Raw genomic sequence first — 16,126 nt, forward strand, 5'->3', positions numbered from 1 at the left:
TTCCTGATAAATGCATGGTGAGTATTTATATTTCTGTAAACATACAGTATATAAAGAAATAATACATTATATACACAGCAATATTGATATTAATATATGGTGTTCTTTGGAAAACACGATCCGAACCATAGAGATTCATCTTAGAATGGAGAACTGTTTCGTTAGTCACCTACTTTACAATTTTACTTGAATAAACACCTGGATCAGGTCTACTAACTGCTGCCAGTGCCGCGAAAAGTTATGTGCATCAGTCTAGGCGTTCTCACAACTGCAAATTACCTGGACCCCAAGTAATGGAATTAGAGCGCTTAGGGGGGAGATACTTTTGTGGCTGGGTGTACAAAGTGTAATGTTTTCAAATAGCACTATAAGTCTACACGTTAGCACTGATATATATATACAGTGTTATGTATACTATATATATATATATATATATATATATATATATATATATATATATATATATCAGTATACCAAAACTCCGTTCATTATATTATATAAAACAAACATTTATGACGCTTTGAATCTTAGTGGTTATAGGCTACATCTTTACATGTCAAAATATGGACGATACCGTACCTTCTTTTTACCTTTAAACTTCAACAGTTACTGGAAATAGTACGATATTTGTTACAGAGTAAACACTTCTTCCTGGCTTTAACGTCTGCAAATAAACTAACAAGTGGTTCAAAAGATATCGTTCTCAACATTTCGCTTTCAACGCACATTTTACTAAGAGCTGAAAGTTTTCTGTTGTGCATTCTGGACCGTGAATGATTTTTAACGCGTTTTAACTCAGAAAAAGTTATTTCCCCTGAATAGTTGGAAGTTGGCGCAGATACAAACATTTGTAGGCAAATATCTACATTGGTAAAGATGGTTTCGAGTTTCTTTGTACGAATGTATTCAGCATTTCAGATGCAGTTTTGATGCACCAACACACGCTTTCAAGTGAGCTTTGAAATGAATACATTCATTCGAAAAACTTATCACTTAAGTCATCTTTGTAGTGGAGCACCAATGCATTTACTTTTGTTCGGATGGTTTCACAGTCCACACTATCCAGTTTTGCGATGAAAATAAATTTTTCATTTGTTACGTTGTATGCCTTTTTTCTTCTGCACAATTCAGAGATGAGGGAATCCACAATTCGTCAAATGTCTCTATACAAAATCGTTCTCTCCCTGTAAAGACGTGACTCCCTCTTTGGTTTCATTGGGAGCAGTTTTTCTACTTCTTCCGTCCCTCGTCATGCAGATATTCCTGACATCCACTTATGTTCTTTGCTTCCTCTTCGTATGCATCGAACTCCGTACGAACCATTTGCAACTATGCTTTCAATCCTGCAATTACTTTTGTTGCTTCTCTCATATCAATATCTGTTGCTTGTAGTTTTTTATTGGCTGCATCCAATCGCTCCATGATCTGCCCAGATAGTACACTGTTGTAGTTTTCGCCAGTAATCATCATCAGCACTACGAGTTTGTGGTTTTTCATTGCAATTTGCTCCAGAGTTACAAAATTTCACTGTAGCTTATGGAAAGTGCTTTACACGCATCTGCTCTTGCTGACCAACGAGTTGCTGATAAGCTTTTCAGAAGAGTTGATCCCGGCTTGAAATGTTTTAGTTGAATTGCCCACCTTCTGTCTGAGCCTGAGAAAAAGTTATGTAGGTTCTGCAGTAAACCAAAAAACGAAATAGCGTCACAAGACTTTGCGGCATAAGTTCCTACAAGATTTAGGGAATGCGCAAAACACGGTATCTATTCTGCCAAAGGGCTTTAATCCAGCGTAAGCCCCTGACATGTTTGTATTATCGTAGCTTTGTCCCCTACAGTGTTTTATATCAAGTCCAAGATTTAGAATTTCTGCCAGCACGACTTGTGTTAACTTCTCAGATTTGTGTCCTGTGAGTTCAATAAACCCAATAAAACTTTCTGCTGTTTCACCATTTGTAAGAACAGGGAATCACGAAAGTGGGCTAATCTATATGTATAATATCAGATGTTCAATCAACAATGATGGAGTAATACTTGGCTTCTTTCAACTCTTTCACAAAATCTTTAGTTAATTTGTCTCCCAAAAGTTGGATGAATTTACCGCATATAGTGGAGCTGAAATAGGAAGGAATTCCTCTTCCAGCATTACCAAACTGCGATATATGATCGGCTAAGAAAGGGTTGAATTCTGCTATGACTTCTAAAACAACCATGTAATTTCCATTATGTGATGATCCGACTGTTTCCTCGAGTCCACGAAATGGCAAACCTCTGGATGCCAGAAATTTCACAACTGCAATAACTCTTCTTAAAACATTTTTCCAGTACTCTGCTTCAGTTTTCACTTGCAGAACGAGTTCTTTGTCTACCCTACTTCTTATATCTGCATAGAGCAAAAACGCTGACATTGCCGCCTAATGGCTAGAAGAATTTTCATGCTCAATAACACGGTACACATTTTACCAATCGCAAAAATCTTCAGGTGAAAACTGTCTGTTTGGAGTAGAGTACATATTTGACCTTACTTATATCCTACTATAAATAGTTTTATTGTTATTTTTATAAGGCCTATAAAATTATAAGTAGCCTATAAAACACCACATAACTAAATCTAAATATGGAAGATGCGAAGACATACAAATAAATTTGCAAAATTTTGATATGCAGGTCTATTTTACGAACAAGTTATAAGTGTGTCAGATTATCAGTAATTTTCTTACCTTCCTTTTTGTAGTAGTAGAGTGAGCTGCAGCATCGGGCATCGGGTATCGGTATACCTATTCTCAAAATCTGTGATCGCTATTTCGCTTGTAACGTTTTCCTGTGAGTCCACACTGTAGTTTCTTTTACCGACCATCTGAATCGAACTTTTTAAAGTCACTGTAGTTACCTCAGCTGTCCCATTGTCATTAATGTTCACGTTGGAATCTTGCTGGATACCATCTGCAACTGTATCATGTACTGACGTGTTTGTTATCTTATCACTTTCCTGCCATCAAAAAATGTTTTGAATTTAGGAATTTTCTACAGTTGATCTCTTTCGTTTTCCTCCTCTCTGTTTAACTTGTGTCTTTCTGCATCTGATAATTTCTTTCTTAAACCACTCATACTGAGTCAATTATCGACACGACGTGTGCATAATAACAACGTAAACATGGAACTAGATAACACTGTCTCGTGCTTTGTTATGCGGATGTACTTAAAACAAACATTGCAGTGCAGTGCTCTATCTACAGTCCTTTAAGAAATCCAAGTCGACAGCGCCCTCTGTTTAGTTTTTTTTAATCTGCTAGAGAATAGAAAGCAAGTGAATACGATGTGCACACACAGGGGGCGCTTCAGCAAATGAAATCGGTGCCTTATTGCCACCAACACTGCACAGCACTTTAAAAAAATAAAGTGCAAGTGCAACATTAGATTAGTGCTTTATTGTAAAATTATAAAATAAATTTATCAAGTGCTTTTTGTAAACAAAGACCAATCTCTTGATAACTGAGTTTTCAAAAAATATTTTTCTTGGGCGCCCCTTCAGCCTAGGCACGTGCCTACTGTACCTGTGCGTTAATCTGCCACTGTTTCTGGACTAAAATGAAAAATACTTACTATTTTTTCTCCGAAAACATCTGTGATTAAAGAGAAAAGAAGTAGCGTCAGGAAGAACAGCTGCAGCTTCATCTTGGTGGATCTAGAATAAAAGGAAAAATAGAAAAATAAGTACACATAGAAAAATGTTTTGAAATGATCAACTACACTAAAGCGACCAGTTCAACGTATTCAACATCATGAAATGCTTGAATCTATTATTATAATTAGAAGTTAAACATATTTTGAACTGACTTTGACATATATTACAAACAATGATGATTGAATATGTTTAAATTAAAGTGGCTGAAAACAAGAATAGGTACAATTCGCGGCATAGAAATTGTTACAAAAATTCTAAGTCCAAATTAATAACAAACTCTTGCCCCGTTTTCTTATGCATCCAGAAATACATGTCTCAATCGATAGTGCGATCCAACTCCAACTCCTCCACTTCTCCTTGTTTAACGCAGTTGTGTGACGTAGTACACTCTTTCCATTCAGACGGAAAAAAAAAAACAGAAATCAAGTTTACAATGTAATTGCTCTAAAACAGTCTTTTTCATTCATTTGTTCTGAAATATCTTTCAAGAGCCTATTAAAAAAAAAAAGTCTCAAAATCTTCCCATAGCTTCATTAATACCTTTAGTTTCATTCTTTCCCTTCTTTAAAGACTAGAAGCTAGTAAGATGCTCCCTAAGAAATCTATAGAAATTGCCAATAACGGCAGTAAGTTTTGTGCTTCCTAAAGTCTGTAATGCACGCACAGAGCTAGAGAATATCTACTAACAGAAATGAGTGTTATTCAATGATTCATTTCATTTCTTTTCAGTAATTGCAAGCAAATGTTCCAAGAATGTCATTTGGGCAGGACAGGAGTGTGTAATTTCCCCTCCCTTGAGCTTCATAAATACATATTGTTTGATCAAATGTATAGTAATACACTAATAAAAAAGTGAAAATATTTTGTCGGCGGAGACCACCCCTCCCCCGAATATAATCTAAAATGACACTGCTTTTAGCAACAAACCTATAGAGTTATGATAGCACATTGCTAGAGAGCTTACATTTGGTTTCAACAGTCGAAGGTTTAATCTCAACCCATATGAGTTCCTGAGCGACATTCAGAAACACACACAGAGAGAGAGAGGGAGGGAAAGATTGAAATATGGAGACAGAGAGGAATGATTTATATACACAGATTTAGAACTGGAAAAAATGATCGGACAGCATTCGTATTATGACGAAAGTTGTGATTTTGTGAAACAGAAGGTTTCGAACTTCGAGGATCACATTAGGCAGTTGTCGAATTAAGGTGGAGAACAATTTTTAGAGCATCAGATGATTACGAATGGAGAGAAAGATCTTGAGAACTGAGAAATTAAAAACTTAAAAAAATTGTAGCTTCTGAGACGGGGTTCGAACTGCGAACCTTGTAGTTATCGAACCATGACTTTATCCATTTTGCTACGGAGAACTCTGTACTCATTCACATAAGTTTCCTTTAGCTACGTTGAAAGCTAACTTAATGGGATATTCCAAAAGTTGACTTGGTAGATGCACCGTAGTGATAGGATATAAACCTCTTGTAACTTAGTTACAATGTGCATAATGAACGTCTTCTTGTTCAGAACACTTTTTAGGGCATTAAAATTTGTTACTGTTGTGTGAATTAGGTGACATTTGATAGAACCATCTGATAAAGTAGTGCCAAACCCTCTGCATCATTGTTCGTTAGGTGAATAGTTAATGTAAGTTACTCCTACGGGTATGGCCCGAGCTTTGAATCAAGACCATTCTTATTGATTATTTTCTTTGAGCTACGATCATGCTGTGCATTCCACAAGTTCAATTTTGAAGTAATGTAGTCACAGCTACTTTAATTCGAAATTATTTTCAATTATGATATTTGTTATTACATGCGTTTCTTTAACTTGCGATGTTTCAAACTTGATATTAAATCTTACAACCTTAATTGTTGGAAGTAAAACACTGCATAAGTGCGTTTCGCATCTCAATTGTTTCTGTTAGTGCTGCTTTCTATTAAAAAAAACTGCTGTGTTCGCATAATACAGAAGTGTGTGTGCTTGTTGTATCAGTACTGCTCATATATTTTTTGTGGTTATTTCTAGTGTAAAATACCTCACGCTGAGGTTTCCTGTGTTAATAAATATTCATGTAACAAAGACTGTATTCTGCCATAATTTTTTAGAGGTTATGAGCCCAGGCCACGAGGTACATTGCGCATAGTTAACTGTTAATATCTTTGTGCTTTTCTTGACGTGAAAAATGGCTTCCTGGAGTGAATTTAAATTAACTTTGGACAAACTTGAAGGACCTGATGATTGGGCAAAGTGGAAATGGCAGATGAATATGGTGTTAAGTGCACACGGACTAGAATCCATTGTTGATGGCACAAGGAAATGTATAGAATTAGCAAATGATGCAACTCAAGCACAAAAGCTGGCGTTCACTGAGTGGCAGAAGGACGATGCAAGGGCAGCAAGCATTATCGCGAGTGCGTTTAGTAAACCTATCACGGAGCCCGTGTTAACGTGTAATCATTTAAAAGAACTATGGGACAAATTGTGTGCTCGTTTCGAGCGCAGTAGTACACAAAGGTTAAATATGCTGATTGATTCATTTTTTCGGGTTCAGCGGGATGACAAAGAAGATATCAGCATGCATGTGGCAAAACTGCAAATGCTTTCTGTCGATTTGAATGATGAACTGACCAAACACGGTGAGAATACGTTATCAGAACGCATGCTAAACAGTCGGATCTTATCCACGTTGGGTAAGGAATATGACAAATTTTAAAGATTTGTGGGACACTATTCCAGCAGATGAACAAAAACTTAATTTGCTGATTCAAAAGTTGTGTGCGATCGAGTTACGTGAGATGCAGAGTGACCAAACTGTAACCGACTCCAAAGCTTTTTTTGTGAGCACTGAACGCGGTAAAACTAAGTTCTCAAACTCTAAGAAGGACAACTCGAAGAAAACCGGTAAAAGTGACCTCAGTCGTGCAAAGAAGAAGTTCCCCTGTAAAAAGTGCAAGGAACTAGGGCACTGGGCAGCCGAATGTCCACAGAAGAAAACTACCTAGTAACGTTGCTTTCCTATGTGCTATGGGTGCGTCAAAGACAAATTACGTCAGTGCAGATAAGTGGATTTGTGACAGTGGTGCATCAAAACATCTGACATCTAATAAACAATATTTTTCGTCATATACAAACTTTTCTATTCCTGAAATAATTTCGTTGGGAAAACAAAATGTTGTTATGAAGGCTTATGGAAAAAAGACACTCAAGATTCAAATACTTAACGATGATGTGTGGTATGATGCTGAAATGACTGATGGGTTGTATGTTCCTGATGCTAGTACGCATTTGTTTTCTGTGAAAGCAGCTGCACAAAATGGGTATAGTACGACAATGGACAGTGAAGGTGTTACTATCCGTGATGTAAACACTAGCAATATTGTGATGAATGGATGTGTTGGCAACGGACTGTATTTTTTAAATATGCGTGTTGTAAAGCCAGAACAATCTGTTGAAGTGCATTTGGTTACCCCTAGTGACACACTACAGGTGTATCATGAGCGTTTTGCTCACCAAAATAAAAAAACATGTGAAAAATTGATGTGGATGAGGGCAGTGAACAATTTTGTGATGGGTGTGCTTTAGGTAAAATGCATCGGTTGCCATTTAAATCAAGAGTCTACAGAGCCGAGAAGGTTGGTGAAATTATTCATGCAGATGTAAAGGACCAATGAACATTACATCTATGCGCGGAGCACGGTATTATGTTTGTTTTAAAGATGACTTTAGTCGATTTCGTAGACTGTTTTTTCTAAAGCATAAAAACGAAGTTTCTGATGTTCTTAAATTTTTTTAAACGAAGCACGTACAAAAGGTCATGTCGTAAAATATTTCAGGTGTGATGGGGGAAAAGAGTTTGACAACAAAAAGGTTGCAGAATTATTGGCAAGTCGTGGTATTGAGTGTCAGATTACTCCACCTTATACGCCTGAACAAAATGGAGCTGCTGAACGGGAGAACCGTACAATTGTTGAAGCAGCTCGTTCTATGCTTAATCCTACGAATCTACCGAAAGCACTGTGGACTGAAGCTTGTAATACTGCAGCGCACATTTTAAATCGTACCGGTAAATCATTTATTGATGGTAAGGCACCGTACGAGTTGTGGTACGCAAGAGAAGTTGGCAAGCTTAACCATTTGCGAATTTTCGGAACACAGTGTTATGTTCATGTACCAAAAACCTTTCGTTCTAAGTTTGATAATAAAAGTATTTCCGGTTATCTAGTTGGCTGTCAATGACAAGGATGGTTATCGTATTTGTGTACCGTCACAAAAGAAAGTAGTTCTTAGTCATGACGTGAAATTTAAATCGGAGGTTTTGTGTAACCTGCGTAATGATGACCTAGTACTAGGAGGAACAATCGACGCTGATAACGATCAATGCAAGAAGAGCATCGATATTACAGTAACGGAGAATGTGGGAAAAAGAGGTCTGCAAACAAATGCTGATCAAGATAATGAAGTAGGACGAGAAGCAAACAATCCTGCATCCACATTCGAAGGAAGATAGGCTTACCAGCACAGAACAATCAAGACAATCAACGGCGCAGAAGTCAGCGAGAGAAGAGAAAACCGAAGTGGTTGGAAAGTGGCGAGTTTGTGTTAGAAAATGACGAGCTTGTGTGCATGGCTGATTTTCAAACTAAGTATTGTTCAGATCCACAATCGTATTGTGATGCCATTCGATCTAGTGACAAACAAAAGTGGATGGAAGCTATGCGTGAGGAATTAGAATCACTGCAAGAAAATGAAACTTGGGACTTGGTTGATCTCCATCTGGTGTACAAGTGTTGAAAACCGTTGGGTTTTCCGTCGGAAGACGTCAAACGACGGCACGATTCGGTTCAAAGCTAGGTTAGTAGAGAAAGGCATCGTGCAGAAGGAAAGAATAGATTACGGTGAAACCTTTAGTCCCGTTGTTCGCTGTGACACAATCAGAATGTTGTTAGCATTGGCCGCAACAAGACAAATGAAATTAAAACAGTTCGATGTAAAAACTGCATTTCTGAACGGTACTCTTGAAGAAGGTGTGTATTTGGAGCAACCGGAAGGTTTTGATGATGGTAGTGGTCGTGTATCTCACTTAAAAAGAAGCCTGTATGGGTTAAAACAAACACCACGCTGCTGGAATAAACGGTTCATTAAATTCGTGACGGACGCCGGTTTTGAGAATAGTTCAGCCGATCCGTGTCTTTTTTACCGGAAACAAGATGGATGTGAGTTGTATGTTGCGCTTTACGTTGATGACGGACTTGTAATTAGGAAGTAACGACAAGGATATTGACGGTTTCATCAATGAGTTACAACTTGAGTTCAGAATCTCGATTGGTTCCTTGAAGAATTTTCTGTGAATGGAAATAAAATGTGCGGATGACGGATCAATCACTGTAAGTCAAAAAGCATATACCAATCGAATTTTGGCACAGTTTGGAATGTCTGACTGTAATCCTGTTTCAACACCAGTTGGTCGGGAGGAAGGTAACAGCTCTGAAGATTTTACAGGAAAGGTTCCTTACCGTGAAGCGGTAGGTTGTCTCATTTTCTTATCAATGGCAACTCGTCCTGACATTGCATTTGCTGTTGGTAAGGTCGCACGAAAAATGAACAAGCCATCCGGATGTGATTGGGGCAATGTAAAACGAATTTTCAGATATTTGAAAGGTACTACAGGTTTCGGTATTAAGTACAAGAAAGAACCTGCGGAACTGAAAGTTTTCAGTGATGCCGATTTTGCTGGGAATAAAAACACAAGACGTTCAACTACGGGTGTTATTGCTACATTTGCTAGTGAAGCCGTAACTTGGACAAGTCAGCTTCAGAAGGTAGTCGCGCTCTCTACTACAGAAGCAGAAATAATTGCTGCTAGTGAAGGGGCTAAGGAGCTGGTGTGGTTGAAGAGTCTTTTAAGAGAACTGTCACAGCTTTCAAATTTGAAACCTTCGCCTACACTCTATGTGGACAATGCAAGTGCTGTGAAGTTGTAGAAAAATCTTGAATATCACAAACGATCAAAGCATATTGAAGTCCGGCATTTTTATGTACTCCCATGCGCAAAAAAATTGCGCGTATACTGTAACTCACGATTTTTTGCAATTATTTCATTTTCCTTATGTTTATGGGTAAAATTCAGTCATTAGTATGTGGAGATAATAGAAAGCAATCCATCTAAGGAGATATTTCCAAAAAATATAATAAAATAATAAAAATATAAGCAAAAAACAAAATTATGTTCGGTTTTGTGTATACTGGCAATAATGTTTTCGAGGGAATTTTTGGAGTAGCACAGCACGATTTAGAGGGAATTACAGAATTGGTAACAGAACAGGGGGAGAATTGAATCAAGGAACAGGAAAGTGGAGTAAAATATTGCATTTATTGGCTTAAATCTAGGGTGTAAATTGTCTGCCAAATATAAATTAGCTTCTGTAACCAAGATGTTGTACGGAAATATATAAACAAAGAGAAAAACTGTTGTCTTAAGTTTGGAAGTGACATGCTCTATAGCCATGAGCATTTATTTCTTAACTAAAAAATAGGCAACAAAAGAAAGTCTGTGTGGTCAAGTGGGTAGGGTGACGGACTAGTAATTGTTATGCTGTTTTGACCCCAGATCGAATCTCATCCGATCCTGTTCAATTTTTTTTACGAAACATTATAGAAGTGTATAATTTGTATGTTAATAAAAACTGAAACAATACAATAAAGAAATAACTTTTTGTTTCCTCTGATGACGTATTTATTTAGAATAAGTGTACTATTAGTAATAGCCATTGCTTTCAGTTTATGCTGTTATATAGCTTCTCTTATCATCCTCTTTTCTTGAAAAAAAAATTGTCTGCAATAAAGTATGAAAAATATATATAGACAGAAACAGACATCTTAGTATCAAACGTGATTTATCGTGATGAAATAAACAAGTTTCCCGTTATTAAAAAAGAGAACTATAGAAAATCATTGAATTTTGTCTTTAGGTTTTTAGCATGCTATATATATTCTTTATAAGACTATACTTTATAAGGCAAGATGTGCGGTCATACCCACGAATTTAGCTAGTGGGTGAAAGATGTTTTCGGCACAAATATTTTACAGGTCTAGGTGCATGAAACACCAATACGCCATGGTCTTGACCTTCGTTTATTTCAAATTATTATCCGACATATCATAGCAGGTAAAAAGCAGCATCAATCGGCAAGAAAAACTGCAAGTTGTGGTCTTAGTCTGTTTTTGATGCTCCGGACTCGATCGCCTAGCACGCCCGTCTATACCTTGAGTCATACGTCTATCATTCAGTGCAGGCACATATCCAGCTTTACTTTTCGGAAGGGGCCCGACACGAAAGCTCGTAAGCACGTAATTCTAATGTTTCAAAAATATCAACAACAACAACAATAATAATAAACATAATAATAATAATAATAATAATAATAATAATAATAATAATAATAATAATAATAAACATAATAATAATAATAATAATAATAATAATAATAATAATAATAATAATAATAATAATAATAATGCAACAGTTCTGTATTTCTCTTAAACATTTCTTACTTTTCATTTATGAACCGGTCAAACTGCATTCTAACACAAACGAAATCAAAAAAATATTTTCTAGAGACATGTAAGGAAAACTGTCTGCTACGTATATCACATAACAAAAATAGCAAATGTCAATGAGTGTATCGTTCTAATACAGTAATGTTATAAACAGAACGGAAACGAAATTGTAATCCCATTTAAAAGTGTTCTTTAATTCCACCTGGTATCAATGGCATTACGGTATATTCTTACAAGTAACACTTCCCAAGTGTAACACTCCGATTTTGATAAAATTTGACAGGCAGATACTACACATAAAATAAACAAATACATGTTTTTTTTTATTTTCTGTGGAAAAACGGTTTTACGGAAGCAAAAGCCCTCACCCAAAATTTTGAAAGTTAACGCCCGAAAGACCAAAAAAAAAAAAAAAAAAGTGGACCAAAGTGAACGAAATTGTGCACAGATATGGCAGACGTAAAATGAAGGGATACGTGTTTTTTATTTTCCTGGAAAAACGGTTAGGTGGGGCACAGACCCCTCCAATCCTTTGATCATGAAATATCAAAAGTGCTAGTAACAATATGTCTGATGTGTGTAAAGAACGAAGAATTCCGACACTTTGTATATGGACAATACGCAAAAACTAAACGAATACCTGTTTTTCTATTTTCTGCGGAAAAATGGTTTTAGGGGACAAAAGTCCCCATCCAAAATTTTGAAAGTTGACGCCCGAAAGGCAAGAAGAAGTGAACCGAAATGAATGAAATTGTGCAAAGATATTGCAGACGAAAAATGAGGGAATACGGGTTCCGTATTTTCCTGAAAAAAAAAAAGAAAAACGTCTGGGTGGGACACAGACCCCTCCAAAACTTTGATCGTGAAATATCAAAAGTGCTAATAATAGTATGTCAGAAGTGCTTAAAGGACATGAAGAATTTGAACGACACATTGTGTAGGGACAATACGCAAAAAACAAACGAATACGGGTTTATTTTCTGCGAAAAAAATAGTTTTTGGGGGCAGAATTCCCCACCCAAAATTTTGAAATCGTGCATAGATATTCTAGACGTAAATTGAGGTAATTGTGTTTCGTATTTTCCTGGAAAAAAAGCGGTTGAGTGGGGAACGGACCTTCTAAGCTGTTGATTACGAAATATTAAAAGTGCAAATAAGTATACGTCAGAAGTTCCTAAAGAGTATGGAGAATTGCAACGAAACTTCGTATAGGGACAATTTGCAAAACAATAAATGAAATGCGTTTTAATTTGTACGACAAAACAGTGTTGGGGCCTAGAGCCCCTTCAAAAAAAAAAAAAGTAAATATTACCGTAAAAGTGCAGGAAGGAATGGACCGAAGCAAATGAAATTGTGTGTAGATATTGTATAGACTGTATGTAAAATAAGGACTTTCGTGTTTTTAAGATGTCCCTATCAATTTTGGCACATCAACAACAAACAGGAAATTAATCGGCACGTGTTTTTGTTTATGCGGAAAAACATTATAAGGGTTAAAGTTGCCTCGTGATATACTACAAAATACGCTAACTGTTTGTGCTTGTTGTTGATCTGCCAAATTTGAAGAAATCTGATGGAGACGCTTGTGAAACACGAGAGGCTTTATTTTTCATATCCAATATCTACAGACAATTTCATTCGCTTCGGTCCTCTCCTTCCGACACTCAACGCCTCGGTCCACTCAACAGTATTTTTTCTTTTCAGGAAAATACGAAGCACGTATTCCCTCATCTTACCTCTACAACATTTGTGAACAATTTCATTCAGTTCGGTCCATTTCTTCTTGCCTTTCTTGCGTCCAATTTCAAAATTCTGGGTGGGACCTTTTGCCCCCTAAAACCGCTTTTTCGCAGGAAATAAAAAAGCCGTATTTGTTTATTTTTTGCTTATTGTACTAACACAAAGTTTTGTTCCAATTCTTCGTGTAAATTTAGACACTTCTGGCATACTGTTATTAGTACTTTTGATATTTCATGATCAAAGGTTTGGAGGGGTCTGTGCCCCACCTAACCGTTTTTTCCAGGAAAATACAAAACACGTATTTCCTAATTTTATGTCCGCAATATCTGTTCACAATTTCGTTCACTTTGGTCCACTTGTTTTTGCCTTTCGGGCGTCAACTTTCAAAATTTTGGGTGAGGGCTTTTGCCCCCTAAAACCGTTTTTCAGCAAAAAATAAAGAAGCACTTATTTGTTTATTTTATTTGTAGTATCTACCTGCCAAATTTTATCAAAATCGGAGTGTTACACTTGGGAAGTGTTACTTGTTAGAATTATAACAACAACGCATTGTCCACAGTTTGGACACTGACTCAAAGTAATCTGACATAAAAGAACCTCAAAAGGGAAAAAGTAGGTTTATTAAAAAGTGCTTGAGGTTTGGTAAGGGACAGCTTCCAGGACCTCACGCTGGATACGTCACTGAGTCAATGCATTGTATTTGTTTCTTGCAAAACATGATAATTAGATGCGTAATATGTAAAATTATATCATAGTTTGACTTTTAATAGGTCTTTCCTTAATACATCCATATTATCCGGCGTTCTGCCTGCCTGTTTCATGTCGGATAAGCGAAACTCTACTGTATTTTCAAAGATAGCATATACACAGGGGCTAGAGGTCTGCACGGGCCGGAATTTTTAGAACGGACCCGGCCCGTCCCCTTTAATTTATAATCTATAGGCATTAGCGGATTAAGGGCGGAGCCAATGGAGCCCAGGCTTCGAGGCCCCAAGTTCAGGGGGCCCTTTAAAATCCCTCTGTTTAATACTAAAATATAGTAATCAACTTATTATATTATAGGCTTCAGACCGATGCTATTTTTTTTCCGCTCGTTACGCTCGCGGTATCGCTAGATTTAAGTCTTTCTATCAGCAGCATTTACCTGTTAATAATGAATGCAATTATTTAATTGTTAATAATGAATTTAACTAAACTAATTATTCTAAACTTGGAGCACATTCAAATATTACAGCATAGTTCTCGGTAGTTCCATAAGCCTATGAGGCTGTGGAAGGCAGAAAAGAAAATTTATGCACTGAAACTATTCTTAACATAGGGCTCCCTTAAAACAGTCGGTTCTAGGTCCCCAAGAGCCTTAATCAGCCCCAGTCTATAAGCAATATTTCACGAAAAGCTGGTATTTTTTAACAAATGTGTTCATCATCAAGTTTTCATAAAGTAGTCCCTTTCTCCTTTAAGTAATTTCAGAGCCCACGGTGTTTCAGTGGTAGAGCGTTCACCTCTGGTACATGGAGTCCTTGGTTTGATCTATGCTCGCGCCAAGTGAACCTTGTGCTGGACAAACACTGTGCGTGGGTATTCTCGAGGTTCTCCCGTTTTATCCCACTTTCTTCACTCGATCATTTCATTCATTTCTTATCATCACTGTCTCCTTTAGCCTTTCCGGCATAATCGTGGGACGTAAAACTTAAAGATTTCATTTCAAATCATTTCAATCAAAAAACAGTTGCAGGAAGTATGTAATTTCGAATAAAACAAACTACTATATACAATTCTGAGTATATTATTCTTTTATGAAATTCTCGCGAACCTTATTTCTAAATCGAAAGGTAAGAAGACTAAATTCACTCTCTTATTATTATAGATCCATTTCAATTGAAGCAGTTGGAATAGTTGAAAAAAAAAACATACCCTATATTCCAGTGTGCCACAATCGGTATAACGCGGCACACTGGTGTGTCCAGCAAAGTGAACTGTGTGACGCAAACTTTTTCCTATTATTTGCAAGAATATTTGTCGAGCTTCTGTTATTTATTATTATTATTATTATTATTATTATTATTATTATTATTATTATTAGTAGTAGTAGTAGTAGTAGTAGTAGTAGTAGTAGTAGTATTAATTCTTATTATACATTTCTTATTACGTTGATTGCCATGTGTATGGAATTCCATACACACGGCTCTCCTGTGCAGTAGAGCGTGATTATTTTCCATACGCAAACAATGTAGATATTCCAAGTTTGTTGTGTTCGTTGTATAGCTGTGTATGTAATTAGATACATATGGCGTAGAAATCAAAATTTAATATCCATGCCACGTATATGCAAAACCATACACAAAGACATTTATGAACAAAGACATTGAGTTTGAGTTTAACGTCTCGATCAGCAACGAAGCTATATGAGACGTCGGCCTACGGATTAACGTGGACTCCGAAGCACGTGAGGTCTCGCCGGGAATCGAAGCCGGATCTTCCACGCCAAAGGCGCGTACGCTAACCGCTTAGCCACTAAGGAGCTCATGAACAGAGACATTTAAAACAAAGGTGAAAACAAAGATGTGTGATGTGATTTTGAGTTTAACGTCCCTTTCAGCAGCGAGGCTATATGAGACGTGGACCTACTGATTAACGTAGAATCCGAACCACATGAGCTCCCGCCGGACGAAAACAAAGGCCTTTGGAATTGACAATAATCGTTTGGACATTTCAGTCGCACCTACCTAATATTAACAACATTTCTACGATAATTTCGTAACATTGTATTATTTCTTTTGTTGATTAGCTTGGTTAGGCTTATTTAAACACTTTTTTCTTTGCACCGACGTGTCACATCTCTTGGATGAAGATACACTAGCTATCACTGGAAATCAAATCCAGAACCAATGCACTTGAACCATTTGACCACAACAAGGCACATTTAAAAAGAAGTTTCGATTTTGTTCGGAAAATTGTGATTAGGTGTAACATTAAAAAATATATTTAAGAAAGGATACAGAGCAAACGCACTGTACTTTCTCGCTCGAATTTTTTACACTGACTTATGTTAGGCTGTAACTATTATTGAAACATTTATTTGGGAAATTGCGAATAAAATAATGTTTTGGAAAACTTTGCTAGAAGAAACTTCAGGCCCAA

General features: G+C 36.7%; 1 protein-coding gene and 1 pseudogene across 2 annotated transcripts in view; one reads left to right on the forward strand and one right to left on the reverse strand.

The window, feature by feature from the left end:
* Window positions 1-16,126, reverse strand: part of SPARC (secreted protein, acidic, cysteine-rich) — a 171,004-nt gene that overhangs the window by 92,972 nt on the left and 61,906 nt on the right. The window contains exon 2 of one of the 2 annotated variants that reach the window (XM_081726174.1): window positions 3,603-3,684. In XM_081726174.1, the coding sequence (XP_081582300.1) occupies window positions 3,603-3,674 (72 nt within the window). In that variant the 5' untranslated portion in view covers window positions 3,675-3,684. Of the gene's footprint in view, window positions 1-2,719; window positions 2,867-3,602; window positions 3,685-16,126 lie in introns of those variants that run through there. The other variant, XM_081726177.1, reaches the window with a different exon arrangement.
* Window positions 9,118-9,669, forward strand: LOC145679550 (uncharacterized; annotated as a pseudogene).

The sequence above is a fragment of the Thermobia domestica genome, chromosome 1 (assembly GCF_964235325.1).
Source record: "Thermobia domestica chromosome 1, izTheDome1.hap1.1, whole genome shotgun sequence".
Classification (NCBI taxonomy): Eukaryota; Metazoa; Arthropoda; class Insecta; order Zygentoma; family Lepismatidae; genus Thermobia; species Thermobia domestica.